The 26,634-nt window shown below is 40.3% G+C and overlaps 1 protein-coding gene across 1 annotated transcript in view; it reads right to left on the bottom strand.

Moving 5' to 3' along the window:
* Positions 1-2,794: 2,794 nt before the first annotated feature.
* The window catches only part of WDR7 (WD repeat domain 7), a 320,651-nt gene continuing 296,811 nt past the window's right edge, over positions 2,795-26,634 (bottom strand). Inside the window, exons 26-27 of the mRNA XM_019640631.1 lie at positions 11,232-11,336; positions 2,795-5,604 (exon numbers count right to left, since the gene is read on the bottom strand). Coding sequence (XP_019496176.1) covers positions 5,601-5,604; positions 11,232-11,336 — 109 coding nt within the window. The 3' untranslated portion in view covers positions 2,795-5,600. The remainder of the gene's footprint in view (positions 5,605-11,231; positions 11,337-26,634) is intronic.

Below are 26,634 nucleotides of genomic sequence, written 5' to 3'. Positions count from 1 at the left end.
GGCATATGCTGAGATTCAATAAATGCTTGTAGACAAAATTTAAAAAAGTGTTACATTGTCGCATCTTTAAATTTTTTTCATACATTTTCATGAAAACTTATAGATCCTCTGGATGGGGCAAGTTTTAGACAATACATTTCACATTTGGGCAAATCAAAGTGTCAAGTCATTTTGACACTAGTCAAAACAAGAAGATATTGGCAACAGGACCTACACATAGTTTCCTTTGCATTGGTGGTTCCATGAAACCTACTCTATAATACTCTGTCCAAGGTCTGCTCAATCTTGACAGTTGTATATTTGAAAGATACTCATACAAATAAGTCAAAGGCGTCCCTGATGCTAACATACACCCTAGATTTAATGTGGTGAACTATCTTCTTGAGCTATCAGTCATAAATTCAACAGCCATAATCAACCAGTCCCATCCACTGCCATCTATTTTGGAATCTTCTCAGTGTCTATAAATTTTGGTGAAAAGATAGCAACACATAGCAACATGGTGAAGAGCCTGGGGAATATCGGTAGAACCAGAGACTCCCCATTGGGTAAGATGTGTAGACCCATTATTAGAGTTTAAGTAGAGATCAAAACACAACAATGCAAAAATCCAACAGTTTTCCAAAGAACAGAAGTAATTTACAATCTTGTTTATCTACACCCAATGAGGACGTGTAAATGTCTACTAAAAATACTAGCTCCCACTTCTTGACTGCTTACAAAAGTACTGCTCTTGCAAGAATTTTACAGGCATAATCTCCTGGATTCATGGATTCAACAATGACTTGATACCTACACATCAGGCATGTGCTAGATTCCTGTCTTCTCTGGGAAATCGTAGAATATTGAGGAGTTTTGGCTGGCTGTGTTCTCCTTTTGCGATAAAACTAAAACACTCAAGCCAGATCTATCTTTTCAGAATACAGTAGAATGGAATATATTAATGAGAAAGCGGGTAAATTAAGGCTATATTTTCGCTGTTATTTTAATCATGTAATTAGCATGTGTCTATGGCCAGCCTGATGATGCGTGCCCATGAGAAGACAGAGGGTTATCTTAGATCCTTGGCGTACTCAGGGTTCCTTTGTCCTCCTGTGCTTGGCCAGAAAGTATGGGCACCTTCTGACTGCTTTCTTATCTGTAGAAAAGAAAGGAATCTGTATCCTTCTGATGGAGGTAACTGTCGACAGAATGAATGGATCTAATCTAGCTGGTAAGAGTGCAGTGAATCGCTTATCTATTTCCTAGAGGTGCATAAGCCTTTCACTCCAGAAGAACCCTAATTAGAATACTTTCATAAATAATTTGCTTAAAAGGACTTGGGAAACTAGAAACAATTCAGGTTCCAAAGGTACAGGAACTCCTTTCTTAGGCAAATGTGAGGGGCGTCTGCCATCACAGCAGGATCAGAACGAATCATAAAACCAAGATTCTGAGATGTTAGCACAAAATAAAGGAACCAAGAAAAAACAAACACAAGAAATCCCACCGCTTTTTTAGGCATTCCCTATACATAGCGCTGCCTCCATAAAATTTCCGGTTTGATTTAAGAGGGCATGACAACCGGAAAGCACGCATTCGTGGGCTCGGCTCCTTTAAACGACAATTATAAGCTCAAGCCTCTCTGTGGTTTTTGTTTTTTTTTTTTTTTGTAAACAGCAGAAAGAACTGAACATCTAATTTTTGAAATTCTTCTGGCTTTTCTTTTTGACCTTTGGTATTTGTATGTATTGACGATCTCGAAACCATTGTACAAAAACACCTTGAAGTGTCAAGCTTTTAAAAATGAGTCTTCTTTTCTCTTTCTCCTGTGCAGCCTGGATTATCTTGGCCTTGTCAAAATACATTCTCTAGTTAGAGGTTGGAAATATTTCCCTCCTGGCTCCGAAGTATTGATTTTCTTCCACACTCAGCTCTGTCAGTCAGCCGAAGGGGTGAAAGGTGAAAGTTCACCCAGCACTGCTTGGCTCTGCCTTCCTATTAATGTCATGCCCTTTCCACATTTGATCAGTTTATGTGATCACCAATCATACAGAGCTGGTACTGCCCTGTTTTCCCTCCAAGGATACGTTTAAGTCATCAGGAGATGTTAACACAATTTCTGGGACGGACACTGGGTGTTTAAATAGATAGGGCCAAAGATGCTGCCGTCAACTCCTTTAATGTTTACCTATTTCTTAAAGAAAATTATACTGTTACACGATGATTGACTCAAGATGTTCTAGTCTTATCTGAAAATTAAAGAAGTACATTCACTACTCATGCATATAACCCCTCTGTGAGCCATGATGACCTATTTTGTTACTCGTGCTTTTTCTAAAAACCAATTACGCCCTTTACCTCAGGGATTCAAATTCAACTCCAAACTGAGTATTAAATAAAATGAATTTAATGATCTCAGCCCAGCCTCCCATCCCGGGGCAGCCAACTCATGTCATCAAATCAGACAAGATATAATTTGGTACAATTAACAACAGTCTACTTGGTAACAACTTAGGACAGTGATAAAACATGTATGCAATTCCGTTGCCCAAACCACAGGGGGCGCTGTTGAGTTTCTGGTAGGAGTGTTTTTCTGGCTTTCTCACTTTGGCAGTATAGGAGAGGGACTTCCTTCTTTACTGTCCTACTGTCCTTTGTGAACAAGTTTGCCTTTCCTGAAGCTAGCGCTCCAGGGAAATGAATAATTAGATGGAAACAGAAGGCTTAATTTGGTACCAAAGCGGGGGAGGGGGAGCATATGGATTTCAATTGAGAATAAGAGTGGGCAACGTTTTTAATGGGAAAAACAATCTTCAGTACAATTCAGTTTTATTTCACACACATATGTACAGAGGAACATTCAGCACATATAGAGTCTATTAAGTGGAATTATCAAGAAATGTCTCGAGAGGCAGACATTTTAATTCACTTCCTGTGCACAGTGAGTTCAATCATTACATTTTCATACAGGTGTCACGTCACGTCACGTCATATTTTGCTTGTAAGTTATCAATGAAGCCACATATGTCTCTACATTTACAAGGACAAGTCCAAAAACAGTGCCAAGAAAATGAATAAAACACTAAAGGCGTACATGGGATGACAATACAAAGTTTACCATCAGGGATGTGATGACGTTAGGACTGTGGTTGTCAAAATAACCAAGGAAAGATTTGTTAACAAGAATGCAAATATTATTATAGTTGAACAGTTAGAGCTATCTGTCTAACCATCAAGTATCATCTACCCCCAGAGTTTTATAGTTGTAATAGTCTACTGGCCAATAATTTCGGCTGTCTGTGCAGACGCTGCGTAACAGGCTGGCCTATGCCAGTTGCCTAGGCCCTCGCTGCTTTGCTCTAACTCTCCACGGTGCATGCCATCCATCCGTGCAGGTGTGGTGGTGGCCTGCCTACCGGTCTCACATCTTTCTCCAGATGCACTGAACATGTTGTTTTAAAAAAAATCCCTAAGGTATACTTCTACCTCATCATTCCCAAACAGCTGTGCAGTCTAGAATAAATTAATCCCCATTTAAGTTCATAAAGTAAACACCGCTGGGTTATGGAGATGACTCAGGAGCCCCCTGGAAAAACCAAGTGCACCTTTTGTTTACCTCAGGTTCCTCTATCTACATCGAACACAATAGTATGTTCATCAAACAAATAAAGTCTACACTGTGTAGTTCTTTGTTTCTTCCTGGAAACTACATATATAATCTTTATAAATACAATGTACATGCATGTGGCAGAAATTCACTTTTGAAAGAACACTCAAAGTCTACAACCAAGGAATAATGAAGGTTTGCCATCAATAGAAATAACATACTTCATATCAACATGAAAGACGTGCTAGTGGTCTTAATTTCTTAACACACTCTTCAAAAATCTGTGTCAATAGAATAACAGGTGTATTTGTTCCCAGACTGTGATCCTACTCTTTTGTATATTACATAAACTCTGACATCTATGTTTTTTAAATTAAAGGCTCCCATTATCATTTTGGTTCCTCTGTAAATGTCACATATTTTCTCTGAATTTCATAAATCATTTTCTGCTTTTGCATTAATAAACCATTTTATCCAACTAACCAACCCATCTACAACCAGCCAGCCAACCAACTCCCCAACAATCTATAGATCAAGGTTTGCAAGGAGCAATTCATACAAAATATTATTTTATGGATTTTCCCCCCATTACTATGAGCAAGAATCAGCAGAATTTGACACGAGAAGAAAGCAGCCAAGTTAAAGCCAGCTTCCAAGTGTCATGAACATTCTCATTTCAGTGTTTGCTCAGACTGATGGAGCGCTCACATTTTTATATATATACTCCTGAATGCTTAATTTCCTAGGATGCTTGTTTGAAAGAAGCGCTGTCTTAGTTTTTCTTTAATGAATTAGTAGTAGTTTGAAGGCTGAATTGTAACTATTCCATGATAAATGACATTAGGTCAGATGCATGGGGACTGCAGGTCTGTAACGTTTCTGGAAGGAATGGGGTAAGCTCTTTCTTTAAAAGATCTGGAGCACTAGACATAGTGTCTGTCCTCTTTGTAGGTCTAGGTTATGCTTCCAAACTTGGTTCTTTATTACAAAACTCCATTTAAGAGATTAGTTATAGCGGCGGGATAATCATATTAACTACATCATTAGTAGTGGTGATTTTTATTTTAGGCTACTAAACACACTATCACTTAAGCAGGATATGAGCACTTTAGGAGGCCAGGTGTCTGGGGAAACGGTGTTTTCCATGAGGAACGAAACATTTTTTTTTTTGTATATTTTCTCGTTCATCTCCTTTTGGTTAGGTGATAATAAAGAAGCTAGTAGCGAAACCCTAGGAAATTGGATTGAGTGATTTCCTAAACAATCGGCAGAAGGAAAAAAAAAACCCATGTAAACACAGAATCTTTTTGGTAAACAGTAGCATGTCTTAGGAAATCCAAAGAAAAATAATTTCAACAATTAGGACTGCACATTACCTCAACACCCAATTGTCAAAATGACCAGGCTCAAGCAGTGCTTCAGAGATGGGGTTTAGCTTGAGGAAAAGGCCGATCTGGGCTGGGGGGTGCAATCACAGTGTTTATTGATTTTCGGGCTTCTGGCGCACCCAGCAACAGGAGCGTTCCCAGGGACCGCCGTCTTCCCCTCCCTCTGCGGCAGGGAAAAAACGACCTAGTGACAGGAGGGCCACCACAGCCTGCAGAGCGATGTGTGCATGCCTCTGAATCAGAAGGTGGCACGAGCGGGAGTCTGCCCCCAGAACCATGCAGGGGTGACACAGACCTGGCTGTGCCCTGGGTGACACTGGTGTGGGCAGGCACTGAGGAAGGACCCAGCATACAGAAGGAGGGAGGGATGTCTGCCTAGAGAACGGAAGCCCTGAGCTGCAGGCACGGCGGCAGACGCCAGCATCAGACCATGAAGCGGTGTTCCTTCCCGTCGTGGGCCATCAGGATGACGTTGCGGTTGGACGTCCAGATGAGCCGGGCCAGGCGCAGGGCGTTGTGAGAGCCGGGCGAGGCGGGCTGCACCGGGGGCACCTGGTAGGTTTTGATACAGCGCAGCTGAGGCGCCGAGTTCAGCATGCCGATGCTCCCGAGCAGGGACGTGTTCATCTGTGGGACACAGGGACAGGAGAGCACACGCGTCACGTCAAGACTCGCTTCCCTTTCCCTCCCACACAGTGGTTCAAGTGACACACACTGCCGCTCACTTCTCCTCTACCACGCTTGTTCACGTTCATCTAAGAGTTTATTCTTAACCTTGAAGGGATTTCTTTCAGGGTATTTGAAACGCATACGTCCAGAGCAAGTTTACTTTGTGGGTAGACCTTGGCAGCAGGAAAAGTCCAATCTTTAAGAAGGGAGCTAAACTGCTCATGGGATAGAATGGTTCAATCAGACAGTATTTGGAAATCACGGGTATTTCAAACTGCAGACCTTTCTGTGCTTCAACAAACAGTGCATCCCCTGAAGGGTGAGTCCACAAAGGCAAGCTTGGGACAGAGCGGGACTTACTGGAGCAGAGCTCAAAATTTAGCCCTCATCTCCATATCCCCTCTTCTCCTGCTTTTTAAAAAATTGAGTCTCTGGAAAGCTCTAGTTTGCTTTGATGAGAAAAACAAGAATTGACCACAACTCAAAATGGTGTCTGTGGCTCACTGTTTTGCTGCCATGCTAAGGGGGATATACTTGAACACTTTATTGGCAATACATTTTTATTAGTTGGTGATTTCTGCTTTGTGGTGGCTTTTCTGGATTTCATTTAAAATTTAAGTTCTTTTAACCATTTGCATAAGTGGAAAATAACATGGCAATTATGGCTTATGAGCAACTGTGCATTCAGGTCAAAACGCTAAATATTGAGTGGCTGTTATCTCTGTGAACCAGTGTCTGAGTGACTGAGTCTGACGAATCCTTCAGACTCTAAATATTACTTAACATTTTTGCAATATATGTCTTTTGCGGTATTACAAATCGCCTGGAGGGCATACTGAAAATCAGGAAAGAGGCCTCAGAAGTGGTATTTTTCTTTGCACTAATTTTTGTTTCCAATTCTTTCCTGCAGTAAAACCTCCAGCTAAATGTGCAAGATTCCGGGGATTTGTGTCGAAGCATGCAGATTATGATCCAATGTACATAAATGGTTGACACATGAAACCTTGGCAAATCCTCAGACATTTAAGATGGGTTATTGCTGATATCATGCTCTGCATTTGGATCAGTGCAAAATATAAGCCATTCCTTTTTCTGGCCCTTCTCAGCAGCAGGATGGTGTCAGAGGGCGTAAATCATGGCATCTCTAGCAGGATGCGTGCAGGCTCCACTGACATTTTCACAATTTAAATCATCTTGAGTAATAACCCTTTTAAGATGACTAATGTTACTGATTTTACTGCATTAATAATAGTGCCGAACACAACACAGAGGTGAAAAAAATCACTAGTGTACGAGGTCACATTTTAAAACCAAATGTATGGTTATCATTAACTCTTTCTGTTGCTGTTCAGTTAACACTGAAAGCTGGGCGTTTCCTTATTGTCATCCTCCAAAAGCCTCTTCCCTTGCTTTCTTCCCTTTCCCTTTTCTCCTTTCCTTCCCTTCTTTTCCAAAAAACTCCATAAAAGAGAAAAATCAATGCCTTATTGCTTTCTGGCGGTTCCCAAATAGTTTAAATATCAATAATGATGGTGAGCTTGATTTGATAGTTCTCACTTGTACAAAAAGCAACAGTACATAATAATTTAGTCCTCTTATAGACCATACCCAAATGAACCAGAAAATTGCTGGTTAAAATTAACTGGCATCAACAGGCATAGTGTTCCTTTAAAAAAAATCTAATTTCTCAGTTGATAAATAACCAGAAAGTATTTTTCATTCTTTATGGATTTTCTATGAAAATATGTATGAAACTTGATTTCTGCTGGTGGCTTAAAATGCTAAGGGTATCCAATATGTTCAGACATTTCCTTATTTTTAATTCTTCTCTTCAAATTTAGCCACGTACAAGCAATGGGTGGAGGGCTAAAGGGGGACAGGGAGAGAATATCTTATTGGGATGCTATAGATGAAAAGTTTTTTTTTTAAAAGTCCATTATTATATCTCGGTGCCCCTTACAAGCTGAGCCATCCCTCAAACGATTGATATGTCAATTGATAAACGCCTTTGGTAGGGTCAAACAGCTTTCCTGCCTCGGAACAGGACTATGCCAAATTCCATAAGGTATACAACTATTACAGTTGTGTACAGTTGGAATGGTGCAGCCCTTCATTTAGCTGTAATATGTTGCATCTCAGGCCATTCTTTTCCTATGACCTCTTCAAATGAGAGATGAATATGAAGTGGTAAAGGTGAGTATTAATTTTTCTGATAAGCTCAAAGAACTCTCACCAAAACAACGAACCAACCATTTTGTTACTCAATATTAATGTTTTCTTGTCGAGTGACTGGCTATAAACTATGCTAAGGTCAGGGCAATTTGAGACTTGAACGAATGAAAAATACGTGGAATTGTAATATTTGGTAGCATTAAATTTCTTCTTGATTACAAAGATAAATACTCAACATGGAAAATTTAAATAAGGAAGAGAAGTATAAAAAAGAAAGCAAAAATCCCCTGAAATCTCTTCTTCCCGGAGATAATTACTTACATTTTGGTAAATACTTTCCAGACCTCCAAGTATATATACACATAAAGAGAAGCTAGTTTAACAAATTTTACATAAACTGGCTCATCTTAAAAGACAGTTTCACAATCTGCTTTTTTCATTCAACAAAATGTTAAGGGCAATCTTTTTATGTTAGTGACTTTAGATTTACATTATCCTTTTTAAATGGCTGAATAGTATTCTATGGTATGATGGAATAAATAAAAACAAATGAAACCAATATCCATCTAATTTATTATTAACGTTTCTAAAAGAGGGTACTTATTTGTTGGAGGATAGTGGTAAAATTTAGGTGAGAGAATTATGGTTTTATTTCATTACTAAACTACCCTTGATCAAATATTAATGGAAACACTGAAGTGAAATATTCAAATTATAGAAAGATGGTATCGGAGAGTCAAAGGGACTGAAAGATTGTCAAATTATATCATTTAATAATAGCTGGGTATGTAAACTAACTAAAATGTAACTTTGGCTTTTCCCTTCCCTTTCAAAAGAATGCTTCCCAAAACCAGTTCTGTGAAGATTATTTTCTGAACACACAGAAACACATACAGATGTAATTCATCAAAACAGGAAGTGTTTTAATGCAATTCTCAGTGTAAGTAATGCTGCACGCAAACCTTTTACTAAGTCTCACTTGAGTAATTATCCAACCAATATTTCTCATTAACACTCATTTCTCAGCAAAGGTTTTAATAGCTCATAGCTTTCGTAAGGTTCTGTATTAATAAGACTTCATTACATTTTCAAAATATATTATAGTACATTTACTGGAATAATATAAAAGTGTTATCATACATCATTAGAACTAAACAATATGTATCTAAACAAATCAGCAAAGCCCATCTGGGGAGAGCAGTAGTAGATCCAACACTGCTTTCTGGACGCTTTTTAATTCAAATAAAAACCCACGATACTTCTGGCAGAGGTTTTATTGTATTTTCTTGATAAGGCTGAAAAAATGTTTCTGTCTTCCACTTAAATGTCAAGATTGAGTCGGGTATAATTTCAGCCAGTGAGAAATGGGCTGCATTTTAAACACTGACATTGGGTTTTGAAGCAGGACAGACTTGGGTGCTGGCTAAGTTGCTGTGTCCACAGAACACCCACACGTGCAGACAGCATGAGGTGCCCCTGCAGTAGGCGAGTGTGTGGGACAGGGGATACTGCTCACAGTGCCCCCCATACAGACACACTGGTTTCAGTGCCCTCGGCAGGGACCGTGGCCAGAGCCTGTAGGGAACGGGAAGCTGGAAAGGCACCTCAAAAAGGCGTCACCTAACGGGCCCTCTTATGTCCAGGGAAAGGAGGGTGCTGACCGTCACTCCATCAATGAGTGGGGCGGAGGAAACTTTGATATCCAAACAGAAAAGTACTCAAGCGAGGGACGGACATATCCAAACAGAACTTTGAACATCGTGATAAGGGGGAAAAGGTTTACTACATAGACATGCAAGAAAATACTGGAAAAAGCTTCAAATCTGGCTAATTTTGGAGGTATTCCTTTATATATGGAATTATGTTTTCTGGGGAAGTGAAGTTGGACAAATTTGTGTTTGTTTATTCCAAAGAAGAAAACGTGGACAGAACACCAGCTCCCTGAAAGCACAGACCTGTATCTCTGAGGCAGAGGCCAGTACCCGCACTTAGAAAATACGCTGAATGAGTGGAACTTTAGTAAACACTCCTCTGGGATTTCAAGAGCTCAGGAAATAAGGAAAAATTTGTATCAAAGTACAGTTGGTGTAACAGACCACTGTGTAGGCATGAGTAGAAAAAACGGTTGGTAGGGAAACTCTTCAAGAATCATTGTTGTAAGAGCCCAGTTTGTGGACATCTAATGGATGTGCTGTGGGATTTCAATAGTATAAAATACGAGTCCTGTGGTTACCCGCCGGGAAAGATGAAGACCGGGTGAGATCTCTGAGGAAGAGAGTTTAATATGAGCTAATTAAGATGCTCGAGATATATCATGGAAGAAAGGATAATGAGATAATAAACTGGAAAACTAAATTAGATGAAGAGTTAGAAAAAAATCTGTGGCAGAGTTGGAAGTTGGCACATTTTAATAGAATGTTGTTAACTAAGCAATTTATTCTATCTGTTTTACATTTGATTAGCTACTGATTTAAAAAAAATTATCAAACTGTATTGAAGTCTTGTTTAAACTTTTGGGTTTTTTTAGTTTTCAAGGCAATAAACTGAGTCTCATAAAACATACTTGTATCCTAGGAAAGTAAAGGTAACAACAAAATTTTAAATTAACTTTTTTTGGGGGGGGTAGTTGGTAATGTTTATTTTTTTTGTAATCATCAGGTGTAAGGTTATTAAAAAGAAGATGGGATAAAGATTAATCACTGAGGTTGAAAGAAGTTCTATTGAAAATATTAGTTTTTCAAAGTTAAATTTAATTTTAATCAGAATCAAACACAGGCATTCTCATGAACTGCCAGTCAATGACACTCGGAGTTTTTAAAATGTTTTGATAGTTTGGGAGTGAAGAGTGTAATGTGGGAAATTCAGAATGCAAACAAAAATGAGACACTATAAATGGGTCATAGGCTGCCTTTTCCATGTGCCCGATGCCCTGTTAAAGTTGTCTGAACACTCTGTGTAAATTAACAGCCTGAACATGGCGTCCCCCTGCCCAGCTCCTTTTAGGCCAGGCCCTCACATCCCATGCCCTTGCTGACCCCCGGACGCCTGCTTCCTCTCCCTGAACACCCACTCCTCCCTGCACTTCCTCAGCATCGTCTTGTCTCAGCTCAGATGTCACTTCCTCTGTGAAGCCATTCCCCAACCTAGTCTCAGGTTGCCCTCTGTATTGTAATTACTTGCGTATTTACCTGTCCCTCAGATGGAAAGTTTTGTGACAGCAGAGCCCCACCCTTTCCAGGTTGCTAAACGTTTTCTCAGTCTACCCTGCATGCTAGCATCTGGCACATAGTTAGCAAGCAATAAATGCTTGGTATTTGTTAAAAGGAGAGAGGGCTGGCAGGTTCAACAGGAAGACTTTCCTAGCAAAAGCAGATCATCTGTGTACTTCAAGACCCTGTTGCATCTTCGCTTACCTGCCAGAAAGAAATGTGGCTGTCGGTGTTGGAGTAGGTGGCAAGGTATCGTCCGTCAGGAGCAAAGGCCACTGCAGTGATCGGTCCCTTGTGTCCATGGATCGTCTAAAATAAAATTCAGAGTCATTAATTGCATGCGCTCTACAGAACGATGACACGCACACGTGCAAATGCATTCAATGTTGAACAAGTTATCTCATGGATATTAGATGCTGTTATGGTCTTTATTTTATTTATAAAATCGGGTTAGAGAAATTGGGAAAGCAACCAAAGCTCTCTCACTGGTTTACCCAAGGGCTTCAGTCTTGTTCTGAGGAGTCTACCTGTCTCTATGCTTTTCCAAAGAAAAGCATAGACTATTAATGGGCACACACCAATAAGTTAATTCACGTATGTCCTTTAGAGGGAAGAGTTTTATAATTAATTAGGAAGGTTAAGAAACTGATCACCAAATCTACCCAGGAACCTCAATCATCTGAAATTAAAAACAACCAAAGCTGTATCCTCACATCCTTGTTCTGGGAGGAGTTAAAACTATAATTTCAACCCCTTAACAATTATACATTTTTCATGCTTTACGCTTCATTTCCCACCAATAACACTGTGTTTAAATGCATAGGGCTGCAATTAGTAAACATGCATATACGCATGTGTTGTAGGTTTGAGCACCCATATAAATCAAATGCTATTAAAAACAAGTTAACAGGATAATTTTGAGACTTTGCCAAATAGCGTCAAATAGCTCTCATTGATTTAACCATGAATTAAACAAATGAAGTTGTGTTTTAGACTAGGTCTTTGATAATAGATCTTTACTAATAAAAAAATACTCAAATTTAATGATATGCATAGTTATCGAAAACACTGGGATACTACTAAGCAAATGAGTATACTATTGTATTAATGTCCCTCCACTCAACTATTAAAGACCATAATGGGCTGGCCGAGTGGCGCGTTGGTTAAGAGTGGCTTGGGACGCCAGCTCTGAGCGGCAGGGCCCCAGTTCAGATCCCACAAGAGGGCCAGTGACACTGTGCCCTCTACAGCTAAGATGGTGAACAACAGCTCAACCTGGAGCTGGGCTGGCGGGAGTCGCTGGCGACGGCGTAGGCTGCAATGAGCTACCGTGAGTGGCCGGCAGCCAGTGTGAGCTGCCAAGAGCCGCCGTGAGCGGCTGTCCAGTGGCTGGCAGCCAATCTGCCTCACCTGGGAAGAATGCAATGATAATACCAACATGGGCCAGTGATGCGACGTCCTCCACAACTAGACTGAAGAACAAAAAAGGACAGCAACCTGTCTGTTTCCCTCCCCCAATTCCCCAATAAAATCTTGAAAAAAAAAAAAGACCATAGCTCTACTACATTAACCAATATTCAGTCTGCCTACAAGCTAAGCTGTCAGTTGGTCTCTTCCCTTTGTCCAGACGGAAATGGGCACATGTGTTCCCTTAAGCCAAGACACTACCGGGGAGGTTTGTTTCCATCTGTTATTTTTGGATGAAAAATTATGAAGCTTGAGTCTCAGTGGGAGCCTCAGGCTCATTATGGGATTCAGCCCCATACATAACAGACATTTCTGTAAGATCGCCCTCATAATGTATATCTGCGTGGTTACAGGGAGGGAGGAAGGGAGAGAGGAGAGAAGGACAGGTGTACAAGCGTGTTCCTCAGAGCTCCTTGGTTCCATTCTTTCCTGTCATTTGACTTTCAAGGGACCGTGGGATCCAAAACAATGGCTGTTTTTCAACAGGGGAAGATGTTACCTGCTGGCTTCGGGGCCAGCAGGGAACACGGCTCTGAGTCGGGACTGCCTGGCTGCATGTGGGCTCCTCTACTTATTGACTGTGGGACTTTGGGCAAGTTACTTAACCTTAGCGGACCCGTGTCTATAAAGTGGGAATGGTGATGATAATAATGATATCGTTAACACCTAGAGCTTTGTGACAATTACACAAGGACATATATATATATATATATATATATATATATGAGACTCTGCACAATGCATGGCAAAGAATAAGAATTCACTAAATACTAGTAATATTTGTGTCACTCCTCCTTACTTACAGATGACCAGGCATATATACTTGAAAGTTGCTAAACAAGTAGATCTTAAATGTTCTCAACACACACACACACACACACACACACACACACACACACAAAGTGACTGGATGGAGGTATTAGCTAATGCTATGGGGGCAACTATTTTACAACATATAAGTGTATCAAAATCATCACCTTAAACTTACATAACATTATATGTCAATTATATCTCAGCAAAGTTGGAAAAAAAAAATGACCAGGCAAATGTAAACAATCCCATAACTCAATCACCTGAGTATACCATTTAATGAAACACACACACACACACACACACACACACACACATGCCCTGATTATACAGGCCAGAATCGACCTCAGCTAACACACTAGGTGGTCCAGAAACAGAGTTCAGGCTGTGGCATTTTATTAGCCAGCTGTGGTAACTGTCCATGGTACTAGCCCACAAACGTGGTGCTAAATTAGGCACCAGAGTGAGCATGCTGAATAATTATTGCAAGAAACCAACTTAACACCATCTGTATTAAAATGAAAATTATTGTAGTTGTAGAGAAAAAGAAAACATAACCAGTTAAAAGAAAAAAATGGACCATTCTAATTACTAGATCAGTTAAATGAGCTCACTGGGAAAGCAGCTTTAATTGTTTCCTTTTTCAATCAACGGTGTGGGCTGCAGTGGGGCTGGCCGGCAGCGGGCGTGAGCTTTTGTGAGCTGCCGTGAGTTGCCATCCAATGGCCGGCAAGCAATTGCCTCTCCCGGGAAGAGCGCAATGATAATACCAACATGGGCCAGTGAAGCAACGTCCTCCACAACTAGACTGAAAAACAAAAAGGACAGCAACTTGTCTGTTCCCCTTCCCCCAATTCCCCAACACTGTTCCCCTCCCCCAATTCCCCAATAAAATCTTGAAAAAAAAATGTTTTCTGAGCCTGTATTCGAATTCATTAAATATCAAATAAAATCAAGGTTTCTAGCCTGTCCTGAAACTTGAGGTTACGGCCATCCCGGGCCTCTGCTTGCATGTGGCGACATCAGCCGCGGCTTAGCTAAAGTGGCCCTTCGGCCTCCATGTCAGCAGTCCCTGCCCGCACACAAAAGAGGACCTGTGCATGTGACACAAGTTGCCTGCTTCCCTTCTTTCCTGCCTGGTCCTGCATGGTACTTAAATGCAACCCTTCCGTTAAAAATATTTGATTCAAAAATAGTTTCTTTCATGCTCTGGGGTCCCAATATGCATCAAAAAGTGTGAACAGACTGAAAGCACCTCTAAGAAAGGTTAGCCCTGCTTGCAAGCTTCCCAAAGGCCAGCTCTATGTAGAGGTGGATGGGTCTTCCTTCCCTAAATCCCTGCCTCCTTCAGATGAGCATCCCTCCTTATCAGCAACCAGAATGTGCTGCAGACAGTAAGACATGGCAACAGAGAGCTGGCTAGAAGCCAGCACATGTCCGGAAGCTGTAGCAGCCCGGTGACCACTCCGACGTGCCTCTCTGCGAGGCTGGCTATGTTAGCCCTGCTGTAAAGGCAGAGAACCAGACACACAGGGCTCCTTCAGAAAAGCCTTCACGAAATATTTCCTATTATGTCTTCCTATTGTATAGAGGGCTGGTATCTAGAACATCCACCTGAATACTTACTTCTGTGTCACGTTATCTAGTGTCTAATAGAAGATCCTGTGAATTAAGTTCATCTTGGAATTTTCTGCCAAGAAAATGTTTATCTTTCCAGATAAATTTTGTTGCTTTCTTTTACCATGTAACGATAATTACATAATCTAACATGTGCTTGCTTTACTGCTGGGAAAAATGCAGAACTAAACTTATGTTCATTCTGTGTGTCTCATAATAAATACTTCCTACTCATTTCACTAATCATTGTCCTGGTTTCCTTTGTTGTTGTTGAGGTCCTGTTAGATACAGAGCTTAATTTGCTAGTTTATTAAAGTCTGTTTTAGACAAAGGGGGAACTACACTTTAGATCAGAACACATCAACACCCCCCCCCATGCCACATCGCTAGGGACCCTGCAGAGCCCCTATTCAAGCAACACAGAGAAAAACCACTGAGTACCGACTGCAGTGTCAACCGATAGACCTGTTGTCTTATAAGAAAGCAAGTACCACTCATGGTAGCTCAGGGAAGCTCGCTGGTTTCAATGGTTTGGTACATCTGGTGAGCTCATTACAATCTCAGCCTAAGAGGTGCTTCAGCCCTCAGTGTAATGGAAATGTTTCCATTGTCTTTTGTTCAGCATCTCTGAACTTCTAAGATCTGTGTGGGCGCCACCTGAACTGACTTTAACCTCTATTCGGGCTTTAGAGGTACAGCTGTGCGGGGATCACTTGCAAGTGCTTTGTGGTGGGGCACACCCGATGGTAGGGATCTTAAATGCTAAACTGCAAAGCACATTTTCCAAAATAACAGGTTTTGAAATCAAAGGAGGTTTGGTCTACTTTTTACATGCGAATGAGTATCATGTCTTGATGTATTTTTAGTCAAAGAAATTGTTCTCTTGAATAGACATAAATGGAATATGAGGAAATTAATCTAATTCAAGAAGTGCTATGAACAATAAAAGAAATCAAGTCCTTATCCCTGGCAGGAGACAGGGTGTTGAATTGTTAAACACTCCCCCTTTCTCTTAGGGAAGAAAAGGACAGGAGAGGCAGGATTAAGAATGAGCAATGCTCGCATTTACCAATGCGAGTTTTTAACAGGCACTTTCAATGTGCTCTGCAAAGAAATAGAATTAGCTCTGTTGTACAGAGAAGGAGGGACACGGATTTCTAAAACGATTGGGTCAGCGTCTACAGAAACTATAGCTGTCTAGAATATTCTCTTTAAAACTGCTTTTTATGTCATCTCTCTCTTCCTAGAGTTCTTAATATTCAGCTTCCAGATGACCAATTTGAGAATCAAAACCAACAAGTGGGGCTATATGACACCCAGTTTAAAAGCTGAACAAGATCAAAGAGAGAATTTCATATTTATTTGCAGGTCTCATCACTTTTTTAAAGGGAAGGGGAAAAAAACCCCAACCAAACAAAATCGTTTCCCTCCTTGTAACATAAGTTGTGAAGATTTCCAAAAGTAGGTAAAATTCTGCTATCATAAATCCCACCACAAGGGAAAGGTTTATAAAGTACTAACCCACACATTTTGTGTAACATTTGCTAAAATAAAGTGACCAGTAAAAGAACTTGGACTGAAGTGTCACAGTCCCCAAGGTCTATAGGAGCTGAGAGGGAAGAAGGCTGCCTGCTGCGGTCACAGGCCTTCTGGGGGGCAGCACGGCTGATTTGGGATGAAGGTAGTTAGTGGCAAAGGAGGGTGAGCCTAAATGAAGTATCCATCTGTGTACAGAGGCAGGAAATAGGCTGGAGATGGGCCTATATACTCAGATACTCAGAGAAGTGAGTGCCTAGGAAGTGAGGATGAGCCCCCAAAAGAGAAGGGAGGTAATACCAAAGCCCTACAACTCCCCGTTTTCCTGGTGTTGGTCCCTCTTCGGGATAACAGACAATGAATACCAACTGAGGCCCCGGGGGCGCTCACCTCTGTACCTGAAGCACCAGCCATACATTTGGTGTCTCTTGCAGATTACACCCAAGTCAGAAAAGGGCAGAGACGGAGGCAGGACCAGGGTCTGACTGGCATGCCTTTCTGACATTCCAGTACAGGAGGCCACTGATTTCAGGGCTGACTGGCAGGGAGGTAACTGCTCAAGGCAGATGGAAGACAAAGATGTCGCTCTGACTGACAGCTTTGTTCATTAGGCAAGGGAAAGACTCATTAAAAAAAAAAAAGCCATTTCAAAGAGTTGAAAAGTTAAGAATTAATTGCTTTCAGGAAAAAAAAAAAACTCCCTCTTTTCTCCGAAGTGACCAATTGGCGAAAATTTTATTACATATTTAAGGCTTATCTGCTCAAAGAAAGGCATGATAAGCTCAATAAATAATTTAGGCAAATGATAATGACATTAAAAAAAGACAGTCTCATCTGTGGCCGATTAGAAGGCTCAAGTGAAATTTAATTATCACTCTGAACTAAGCCTTTTGCAGCCCTTTTGTGCACGGGCTCTTAAGGCCATATGATGTTGCCAAGAACATTGAAAGGTCACCCATTCTTTTCTGTATGTGGGCAGGGCGGCCTGGAAGCAGGAGGACAGATGAAAATCTAGTCTTTAAAATAGCTCGAGGGAGGAGTCCAAAGCCTCCCCTGAGGGTCTTTTTCTGTATTTAACAATGTGCAGTGTCACAAAATTTTTCTTTATATCCAATCTAAATCCCAAATGCTTCCGTTTCAGCCTGCTTCCTCTTATTTTGGCCTCAGCAGAGGTGGAGAACAGCTTAGCAAGACGCTACCTTTTACAGACGTGAAACTCCTAAAGCAACTGGACCCCTTTTTAATGTATATTTTATATTTGGGATTAAAAAAAAATAAATCCCAGAGACCATAACCTTTCCTTTCGGGTCTCATTTTCCAACTTTTTAAATCATTTCTGTGGCTTTTCCTTAAACTCTCTCCAACTTTCAAATCATGACATCTTAGAGCTGGAAGGTACCTGAAAGGTCACCTTATTCAACCACGTCTCAAAACGTGGAATTTCCAACCGGACTGGAACAGGTGGCGGCATGTTGCTAGTTTCACATAGCACCACACAGGAGAGCCGGCGTGACGCTTTCTTTCTCAGAGACTGCTACGTGGCTGAGGATACTGTCAGAGGCTCATGTGCTAGAACTCCTCGCGGAGGAGAAGCTGGTGAAGCTGTTGGCACGCGCACGGCTGGCATTCAGGAGATGACGTGCAGGCACCTGAGCCCAGTGGACGGTCTTGGTTCTGTTCAAATCCTGAGTGGCCTCTACTGACAAAACACAGGTGACCAGTCCCCGCCCCCGGTCCTCCTCTGTTCCACTTTCCCAAATTTTGTATTAATTTTGCATTATGGCTGCTTATTTACACTCAAAAGTACACTCCCGTTCAGCGACTGCCCATGGAGGCTATTTCCTTGTCTGCTTCTCCAGTTTGTCAATTTTCAAGACGCACATCCTGTCACGTGGGTGTTTAGGAGAATGTTTCTGTCTCATCATGGTGGTCACTGATAAAAATGAGTCACATCACTTCGTACTTTGAAACAAAAAAACTGTGTTTATCAAAGACCAACTGCAAAATAGCTTTTGTCATCAATCTAATAAAACGTAAAACTATAACTAAAAGCTATATAAGTGCGCGTCAGTGTGGGAGGCACTGCAGATAGTCCAAAAGGCATAAAGAAATGTTTGCAGCACCTACTGTGTACTGGTTGCTACTGTAAGCACTTTCACATAAACGTCTTAATCCTAACATATCACCTCTATGACATAAGAACACTATATTATCCCCTACGTTACATACGAGGAAACCAAGGCACAGGGAGGCTGAGTAACTTGTTTTGGCTGGAATCCAGGCAGTCTGGCTCCAGTCCATTGCTTCACAGAACGTTAAGTAAAATAAACTATAAGCTGCCAGTCTTCAACTTGCACACACCTGATTTTCATGTAACTGGCACTTCCATACATTGTACACCAACTCTCCTCAATGACTTTCCCAGGCCAAATAGTAAAGATTGGGGGATGCCTGGTGGTGCTCGGGGCTGGGCACAGCCTCGGCCCATGCAGCTGCAGCAGCTGCTCCAGAGTAAGCCGTGAGGAGCTGGGCCTCGGGGGGGAGTGTCTGCCCCATCCCCCACAATACCAGGGGCCGTACAGAACCCCTAGGCTCCTGAGCCCAGGTGGCCTGGAAGTGGTTTTCCCATCCAGGGCAGGTCCTGTGGAGGGTCCCTGGTATTGTCCTGCCTCCGGCCACATCCTGGTGCTGTTGGAGCCCACCACAAATACTCTGCCCACCATCCCTGGGGGGATGGCAGATTGACTGTCAGCACTGCCTGGCACAGAGGACGCCCGGTCTCCCCAGGGAGCTCGCTCACCCAGTAATTCTGCACACCCATGGGGAGAGGCAGGGGCCCCATCCCACTGCAACAGCGGTAGATGAAGGGAAACTCTTCCTTGACCCAGCTCCAGAGCCCTTAAGACAGGCTTAAGGATTAAAGGCTGCCCTGTCCTTCTTCATCAGATGGAAAGGAGGAAGGTGTCCTGTGCTGGCTCCCCCAGATACCCAGGCCACAGGAGGATGGGGGCCCCATCTCTCTCATCAGCAGTCTCCCTCTCCCCCTGGTCCTGGGGACGTGAAGTTTTTACCCTCCCATTAGCTTATCTGCACCCCAAAGAGATAATACCTACCTATGATAAATAAGTACTTCTAGAGCAAAGGATAATTATAAAATTAGGGGACTGACTCTCTCTCAGTTGGGACACAAAATACAGAAACTAAAAGCATTAACCAAAATGAAAAGTAGATAGTAAACGTACTCCTAAAACTCTAGCGCTGAAGAGAGCTCAGCTTTTCTTATCGGCCATGCTGTCCTACAGTGTAAGCACATAAGCCTAGATGCTGCCCTTTGGCGATTCTACAATGATTTTGAACAGAGATTTGAGGGCTGAAAATGGGTTGTTTATCTCTATAATTTCTTTTCTTGATGGAGGGCCAAGGTGGTGCTTTTTATTCACATTATGCCAACTTTATGTTAGAGTCAACCCGTTGCAGCATTTTTCAATCCAAGGAGTATTGGAACTATCCAATGAATTATTTTCTATTGCTATCTAATTGAAAAGAATATACATTCGGGGCAAAAACCAAGTAGATTTGGTATCATTTTAACATCTTAATGGAAAATAGATTTAAGGATAAATATAATAAAGTGAGCTATCTTAAGTTTTATTATAAAATATAAGGCCTCAAGTAAACAGAGTTTCTGTATTCCTTAAAAATAGCTGTCACATTTATTCCCTATTTTCAGTTTCTGAAAGTTACTTAAATGTCATTTGGGGATAAGCTGACAGTGATGAATTAAAGGAGCTTTTCAATATCCACATATTGGGAATCCTTACGAACCAGCAATAGTTTTTGAAGTTTCTTTTGTGGAGGGTTATACGTCAACATACACTTGCACACGCGCGCGCACACACACGCACAATACCTTTATCCAGGACTAGTAAGAATCAACATTAATAGTCAAGATTGTTTCATGATGGTAATTTAGGCATTAGTAATAATTTCAGATTTTTATTATATTGGGGCTTTTATTTTCACTAATACCAATTATAAATTATGAAAATTAATTTAAAAAGGCCTGTGAATGAACAAATGGAGAATAAGCATTTAAATCAATACTTGTTTTCCAATCTTAAACTGGTATAGTCATAACAGTAACCTCTGTTAAATATTTATACTGCTTTTAGGAGTTTTGTCCCCTTCTAGTCAACTGAGGAACTTTTTCAGATTCAAAGAAAAATTTTTCCATAAGTGTCACCTAGTAATGAGTAAGATCTTCTGTTTTCCCTTTTCTTGTTGTAGATAATCAGTTGACCTCCTCACCCCTTCTGCATTACTGCGTCAAATATTTTCAGGATGAAGTAACTATAAAATACTCAGTTAAATTATATAATACACAACTGATAGGTCCTTTCTTTGCATGTTGAAATGATCGCTTTTATTGAGTTATACTTCAAAAATTATGTTTGCCAAAAATCCCAAACACTGCAAACTTCCAATTATTTTAAAATATGATTACCACAATTTTGGGCTTATAAAATGATAGTAGTATAATAGTATTGTGCAAGTCTTAAGCTCAATAATGGCAACATAAGAAAAAAATCTAGTTAAAGACGAAATTCAAACCATAACATTTTTCATATAATTCAACGTTGAAGATAATTAGCCATAGTAAAGATATGACTAATTCATGGCTACTCAAACACTGAATGCTAATGTGATTTAGATAAATGTGGTTCAGTTTTAAATAAAAGGATAGTAAATAAATTGTTATGTAATATTCATATTGCTGGTATGAAATAATTATAAAACATTCATTAAAGTATAACTCAAGTATGCTTAAAAAGTAACAGAAAATGTTTCATTCAGATTTGGGCAGACCCAAAGCTATGCATTTTTTCATCAGTGTTTCTAACATAAATCTAGTCAAACCCATGCTAGAAATCTTAAAGTGCACAAATTTTTGCTTTTGTATTCTCAGACTATGGTATGAAAATTCTGTTGTGAACATTCAAAGGATTCTTAAGAATTGGACTAATATAAAATGGTGATCTATTTTTCAAAGAACACGGGAGAAAATACTGTTAAAGGTAATAAACACTGTGTCACAAAAGTAAATCCCAATTGCTTCCACTTGGAGTTCCTCAGGCACAGGAACTGGCTTATTTGTCCCTGTTCCCGCTCAAAACCGTGCAGGCCCTTCCACAGCACACCTTCCGGGGACAGGTGTCCACAGGAAGGGATGGAAGGCAGCATCTTTGTGGGGTTTTATTTTAATTTTTAATTTTTTTTTAGTTTTAGCTGTACAAAACAATGCAATGGTTAGACATTTACAGCCTTCACAACGTGGTAACTCTCCCAATCTACTACCCTTCTGATATTGTATATCGCTATTACAATTCCACTGACTCTATTCCATATGTTGTACTCCACCTCCCGTGAACACACACGCGCACGCACACACACATGGTGCCCAAAAAATGTATACACGTTTTAAGAAAGGAAAACTCTATTAAAATTGTAATACTCAATATATACTAATAGCAAAAGATGAATACAAGTCACGTTTGACTTCTGCAATTACAAGAGGTGCTCAAAGTGGTTACCATCTGTGTCTAGACACTTCCGATCACGGCGAACTACTGCTTGAGCATAGATAACGTCTCTTAAAATGTGAATACATTTTTTTGGTACCCCCAGTATACATGTATATTTAATCTTTGGGGGTTCTGATGTGGGTTAAGGTTAACAGAAAATGGCTTTTGGCTGGAATAGTAGGACAGGGCCCTCACACATGTTCCCTCTGACCTCTCTTTTGCTTGGGACAGTGCCGGTGACACAAAATATCTGTCTTGCCTACATCATGGGATTAAATATTTTTAGCACAAATGTACTTAAAAATGTTTATTGGGAAGCTTATTGTGTTCTAGGCCTTGTGTTAGATATCAGAGTACACAGATGGGATATGACCCCGGCCAGTGAATCCAGGAGGGGAGAGACAGGCTGAGTAAGCAACTACGGTGTGATGTAATAAATGGCATAACAGAAATACATGTAAGGTGCCACAGAAACACAGAAAAATAGGCAGTAATCTCTGTACAGGGCAGGATGTGTCAGCACAAGGTACAGAAGTTGGCCAGAAGGACAAGAAGTAGAAGGCCTAGATGTAAACAGAAAAGTGTAAGCAAGCGTGTGAGAGTGAGGATGGGAGAGGCCCCGGAAAGCAGCGAGCGCCTTGTCACTGTCACTGCAAGCGCCAGGGGGCAGAGGGGCTTGCGGAGAACCAGGGTTTGGAGATGATGCAAAAAGGTCGTTAAGGCCAGGCTTTTTGTTGTGCTAAGAAATTTGGACTTAGTTCATAGTCAATAGGGAATTTTCTGGAGTTTTTAAATTGGAATGGTCAGATAAGACCAGTTTTATGAAAATTCTGGCAGAGGGAGGAGGAGAGAAAAGCTTGGGGGGAAAAAAACGTCTGGGTGGGAGGCAGACAAATGTAGCAGATAAATTAGGAGCTGAATGAGGAACTGCATGTGGACAGGGAGGAGAGGGCAACCTGGCAGGTGGCGACGCTGTTCGCTGTTCGCAGGACAGGGAGGCATAAGAGGAAGAAACTGCTTTTAGGGGAGAAGAGGGCTAAGTGGGAAGTCGTTAGGGGAAATAACGAGCTTAGTTTGGGACAAGGAGATATTAAGGTGGAGGACCCGAGTAGGTAGGTAGAAATATGTCAGAAAGCGAGAAAGACGGATCTGGAGCTCAGAAAAAGACTTATGGAAGGGGAGACAGGTCTGGAGCAGTTAGCACACAGACGGATGTGGGAGGCCCAGATCCTGCGCTCAGCTGTTTCTGGTACAGCAGTCTCTCCATGAATATCTGTTAAATGACTGAGTGGAGGTGCTTGAGATAACCCGGCAGACTGAGTGACAAGACCCAAAGGATGAGGATGAAACGGCACGGGACAGGACCAGTGTAAGGGGCAGACAGGAAACAAAGAGCTGGGTCTATTTTAAAGATCGCACATTTGAAAGCTCAGTTTTTAGCTAATACTTTTATCCTTAAGTAAAGGATTTCAATGTTGCTCCTAATGTACACATTCCTTTTCATGGAGAGAATTTTGTGGTGATCACAGTAGCTAATACCTAACAAAGTTGCTTTCAAGTTCGATAATATTTTATCTTTTAAATAATAACCCCTTATCAAGTAGCAATTGTTTGAAATTAGGAAATAAATTATGAAAAAGTCAAATTTCTAGGATCATAAACATATATTTGAATTAGAATTAAATTTATAATTCCAGACTACCGATAATAATCAACTGCCAAAACTGACAGTTTAATATCTCTAATTTTAAATTTGCTTAAATTTCATCAGTTATCTACAAATTTTGATATTTTAGGAAGGTCCTTATACAATATATTTAAGATTTCTCTGAATGTAATTATAAAAAGACCAAAAAAAAGGCATGCCATTAAAAGTTAGGAAAGACAACAAAAAGAAATTAAAATGGAGTTCATGTGTATTTGTGTGTGTATAGATGCATATATACACACACATATCTATTTGGTAGCTCATTTTGACATTTAGATCCTTTTCAATAGTAAGAGGAGAAATATTTTAACCAAATGAATGACACAGAAAAACTCATATCAATGATCACAATTACTAATTTTGTTCTGATAGAAATTTCAATGATTCGCTAGATTCATAAAACTGGAATCGATGCAAGATATACTGGATATTTCACTAATTATAGTCATAAATGCATATTTAAACAAGCATTCTCTATAGTTCGGTCAGAGAGAATTCACTTAAATCCAAAGGAAAATAAATTAAATAGACTATCACTGAGATTCAACTCGACAGGAATACCTACTTGATATTCTTAGAGTGGGAGATATGCTGGCTTAAACCTTTGTATCCTTAATGCAATCATACTGCCTAACGATAAGCAAAGCTAAAAGGCCAATTCATTATAAAATTCAATATTTGGACCATCAAACTCTTTAGCACTTAATAAGCAATTAATATCTGTCAATGGGAAATGTTTTGGTAACACGTGGAAATCAATAACTCTGGCCCACTTGTTGCTCTCTAGCACTGACAAGCGATCCAAATAACTATGACCCTTGAGGGAAACAAACTGCTTTGATGTTTTAATTTATGTCCTTCCCCAGAAAACATGAATCCTTTGAAGCTTGTTTGTTTATAATTCAGAACGCACTCTGTTAGTAACTTGGTTATAATTGCTACCATGTACGTAACCAGAGACCAGTGTCTTAAAGTAGCATTCTATGCCTTACTACAGATACTATTAAGAGGATACTTAATACTATGCATGCTAATTTGATTCACTTTTGTGCAAAAGCATGCAAAACTCAAGCAAAAGCCTTCAATTTAAAATAATACTTTCCTTTTAGGGGGAAGTGTATAAAGAAGGTACTTTGGACACATTTCTGAAGGCCTATTAGATAGAGTGTATATGTGACCTTTGTATTAGCAAAAGTGCTTTTTAACAGAAGCATGATTTTTATTTTGGAGGTTTTTTTTTTTTAAATATAGAGACTAACACAAAAAAGAAAACTAAAAATTATCTATAATGCCACCACTTTTTGAAGTACCTTTAATAAAACTGGAAACCCTTCCCAACTATTCTTCATCAAATTCCATGCCTCAAAACAACCACCATGCATCACCTGGCATACATCCTTCCATGCTTTCTATGAGCGTGTCTTTGAAATCATACAGCTTCTCAGCTTTTCCTAGTAGGAACGATTTAGTACCCTTCTGCACTATTTCATTTTTTTTTTATAAAAAATATTTTTCAGAGATGAGACTCATACTTGCCAGACCATTTTAAATATTAAAATTAAAACTGTGCATACTATGGTAAGTGTATGCTCCCCCCCAAATCGGCTTTTGCTTAAAAAAACATTATTTATCACCTATTTAGTTGCTTGTATAGCTTGGAAATGACAGACTCACTAACCATTTTTGTGAAACAATAAAAGGCAGGTGTGTTCTTTCAAAAGGAAATACTGTAGCTGAAGAAACATTAACAAAATAATATTATAATACCAGTTTTATGGTAAACGTTTTTCTTTAACAAATGAGATTACTATTTAGATATAGCACTGTACATTAAGACAGTCTGCTGCAGAATTGTTAACTATTTGTGTTTACAAATTTTAAATTTATAATTACTCAGGTGTCAGAATTTATAACTGCCTTAACAAGGAACTTAAACTTCCAAGCAAACAACCAGTATAGCTAAGAGTACTCCCTAAAACCACTGCAGTCTTCACTCTCAACGTTTGAGTTAATATAGAACAGAAGGTACCCTTTCTGGATCTCTGCAAAGTTTAAAATTTCATGAGAATTCTGGTTCATACTTCCTGCTTTTACACATGGAAAAGTGAGAGCCCCAAATCAGAGCCCACAGAAAGGCAAATGATGCATGTGAGGTTAAAAAAGACCGATGCTGTAAGAACATTTTTGTTTCTTAAATTCTTGATAATTAATTTTATATTAAATATAGGAAACAGGAAACCATTCTATTTGTATTTCTGTATTCACATCAGACTGTGTCACTGTGTCACTCAATGCCACTCCACATGCAATCGGGTAAGTTTTCTTAGGATCACAGGCCAGTGACACTTTCACACTCAGGATGCTGCCATGTTGCCATAGAGATGGTCATCAAATAAGAGGTTCTAAGTTTGTTTGGAATTCAGTTGCTTGGAACTCTGAGTGCATTTATCCACAGAAATCATGGCACAAAGAGCAGTTAGATTTCTAGGTCAGCCTTCGAAAGCCTATAGAATTCTTAATGCTTCAGAATTTAGTTCCAGTCCTATCTTCTAAGAACTAATCGTAACAGCTTTAATGGAGAAAAGCAATTCATGGCCCAAGTCAGACACTAGGAACTTATTTACCTACTGGAGACACCAGGAACTCACAAGTTCAGATGTCTTTAGATATATGGGGGGTATATGTGCGTGGCTAGGCCAGCGAGAGTACATGTGGGATGTCAGAGAAAAGTATGGGGTTACCTGTCTTGAAACCCTAGACACTGGATTCACCCAAAGTTCTAAGCTAAAGTCAGGGAGCCCCTAATTTACCTGCCCCTATGCATACACCTTTAGGTAGAATTCAATTATGGGATGACTGTAGGAGACCTCGGAGATTTTCTGAGTAA

Source organism: Hipposideros armiger, unplaced genomic scaffold (assembly GCF_001890085.2).
Source record: "Hipposideros armiger isolate ML-2016 unplaced genomic scaffold, ASM189008v1 scaffold_52, whole genome shotgun sequence".
In the NCBI taxonomy this organism is placed as follows: Eukaryota; Metazoa; Chordata; class Mammalia; order Chiroptera; family Hipposideridae; genus Hipposideros; species Hipposideros armiger.
This window is presented reverse-complemented; position numbering and strand designations above follow the sequence as displayed.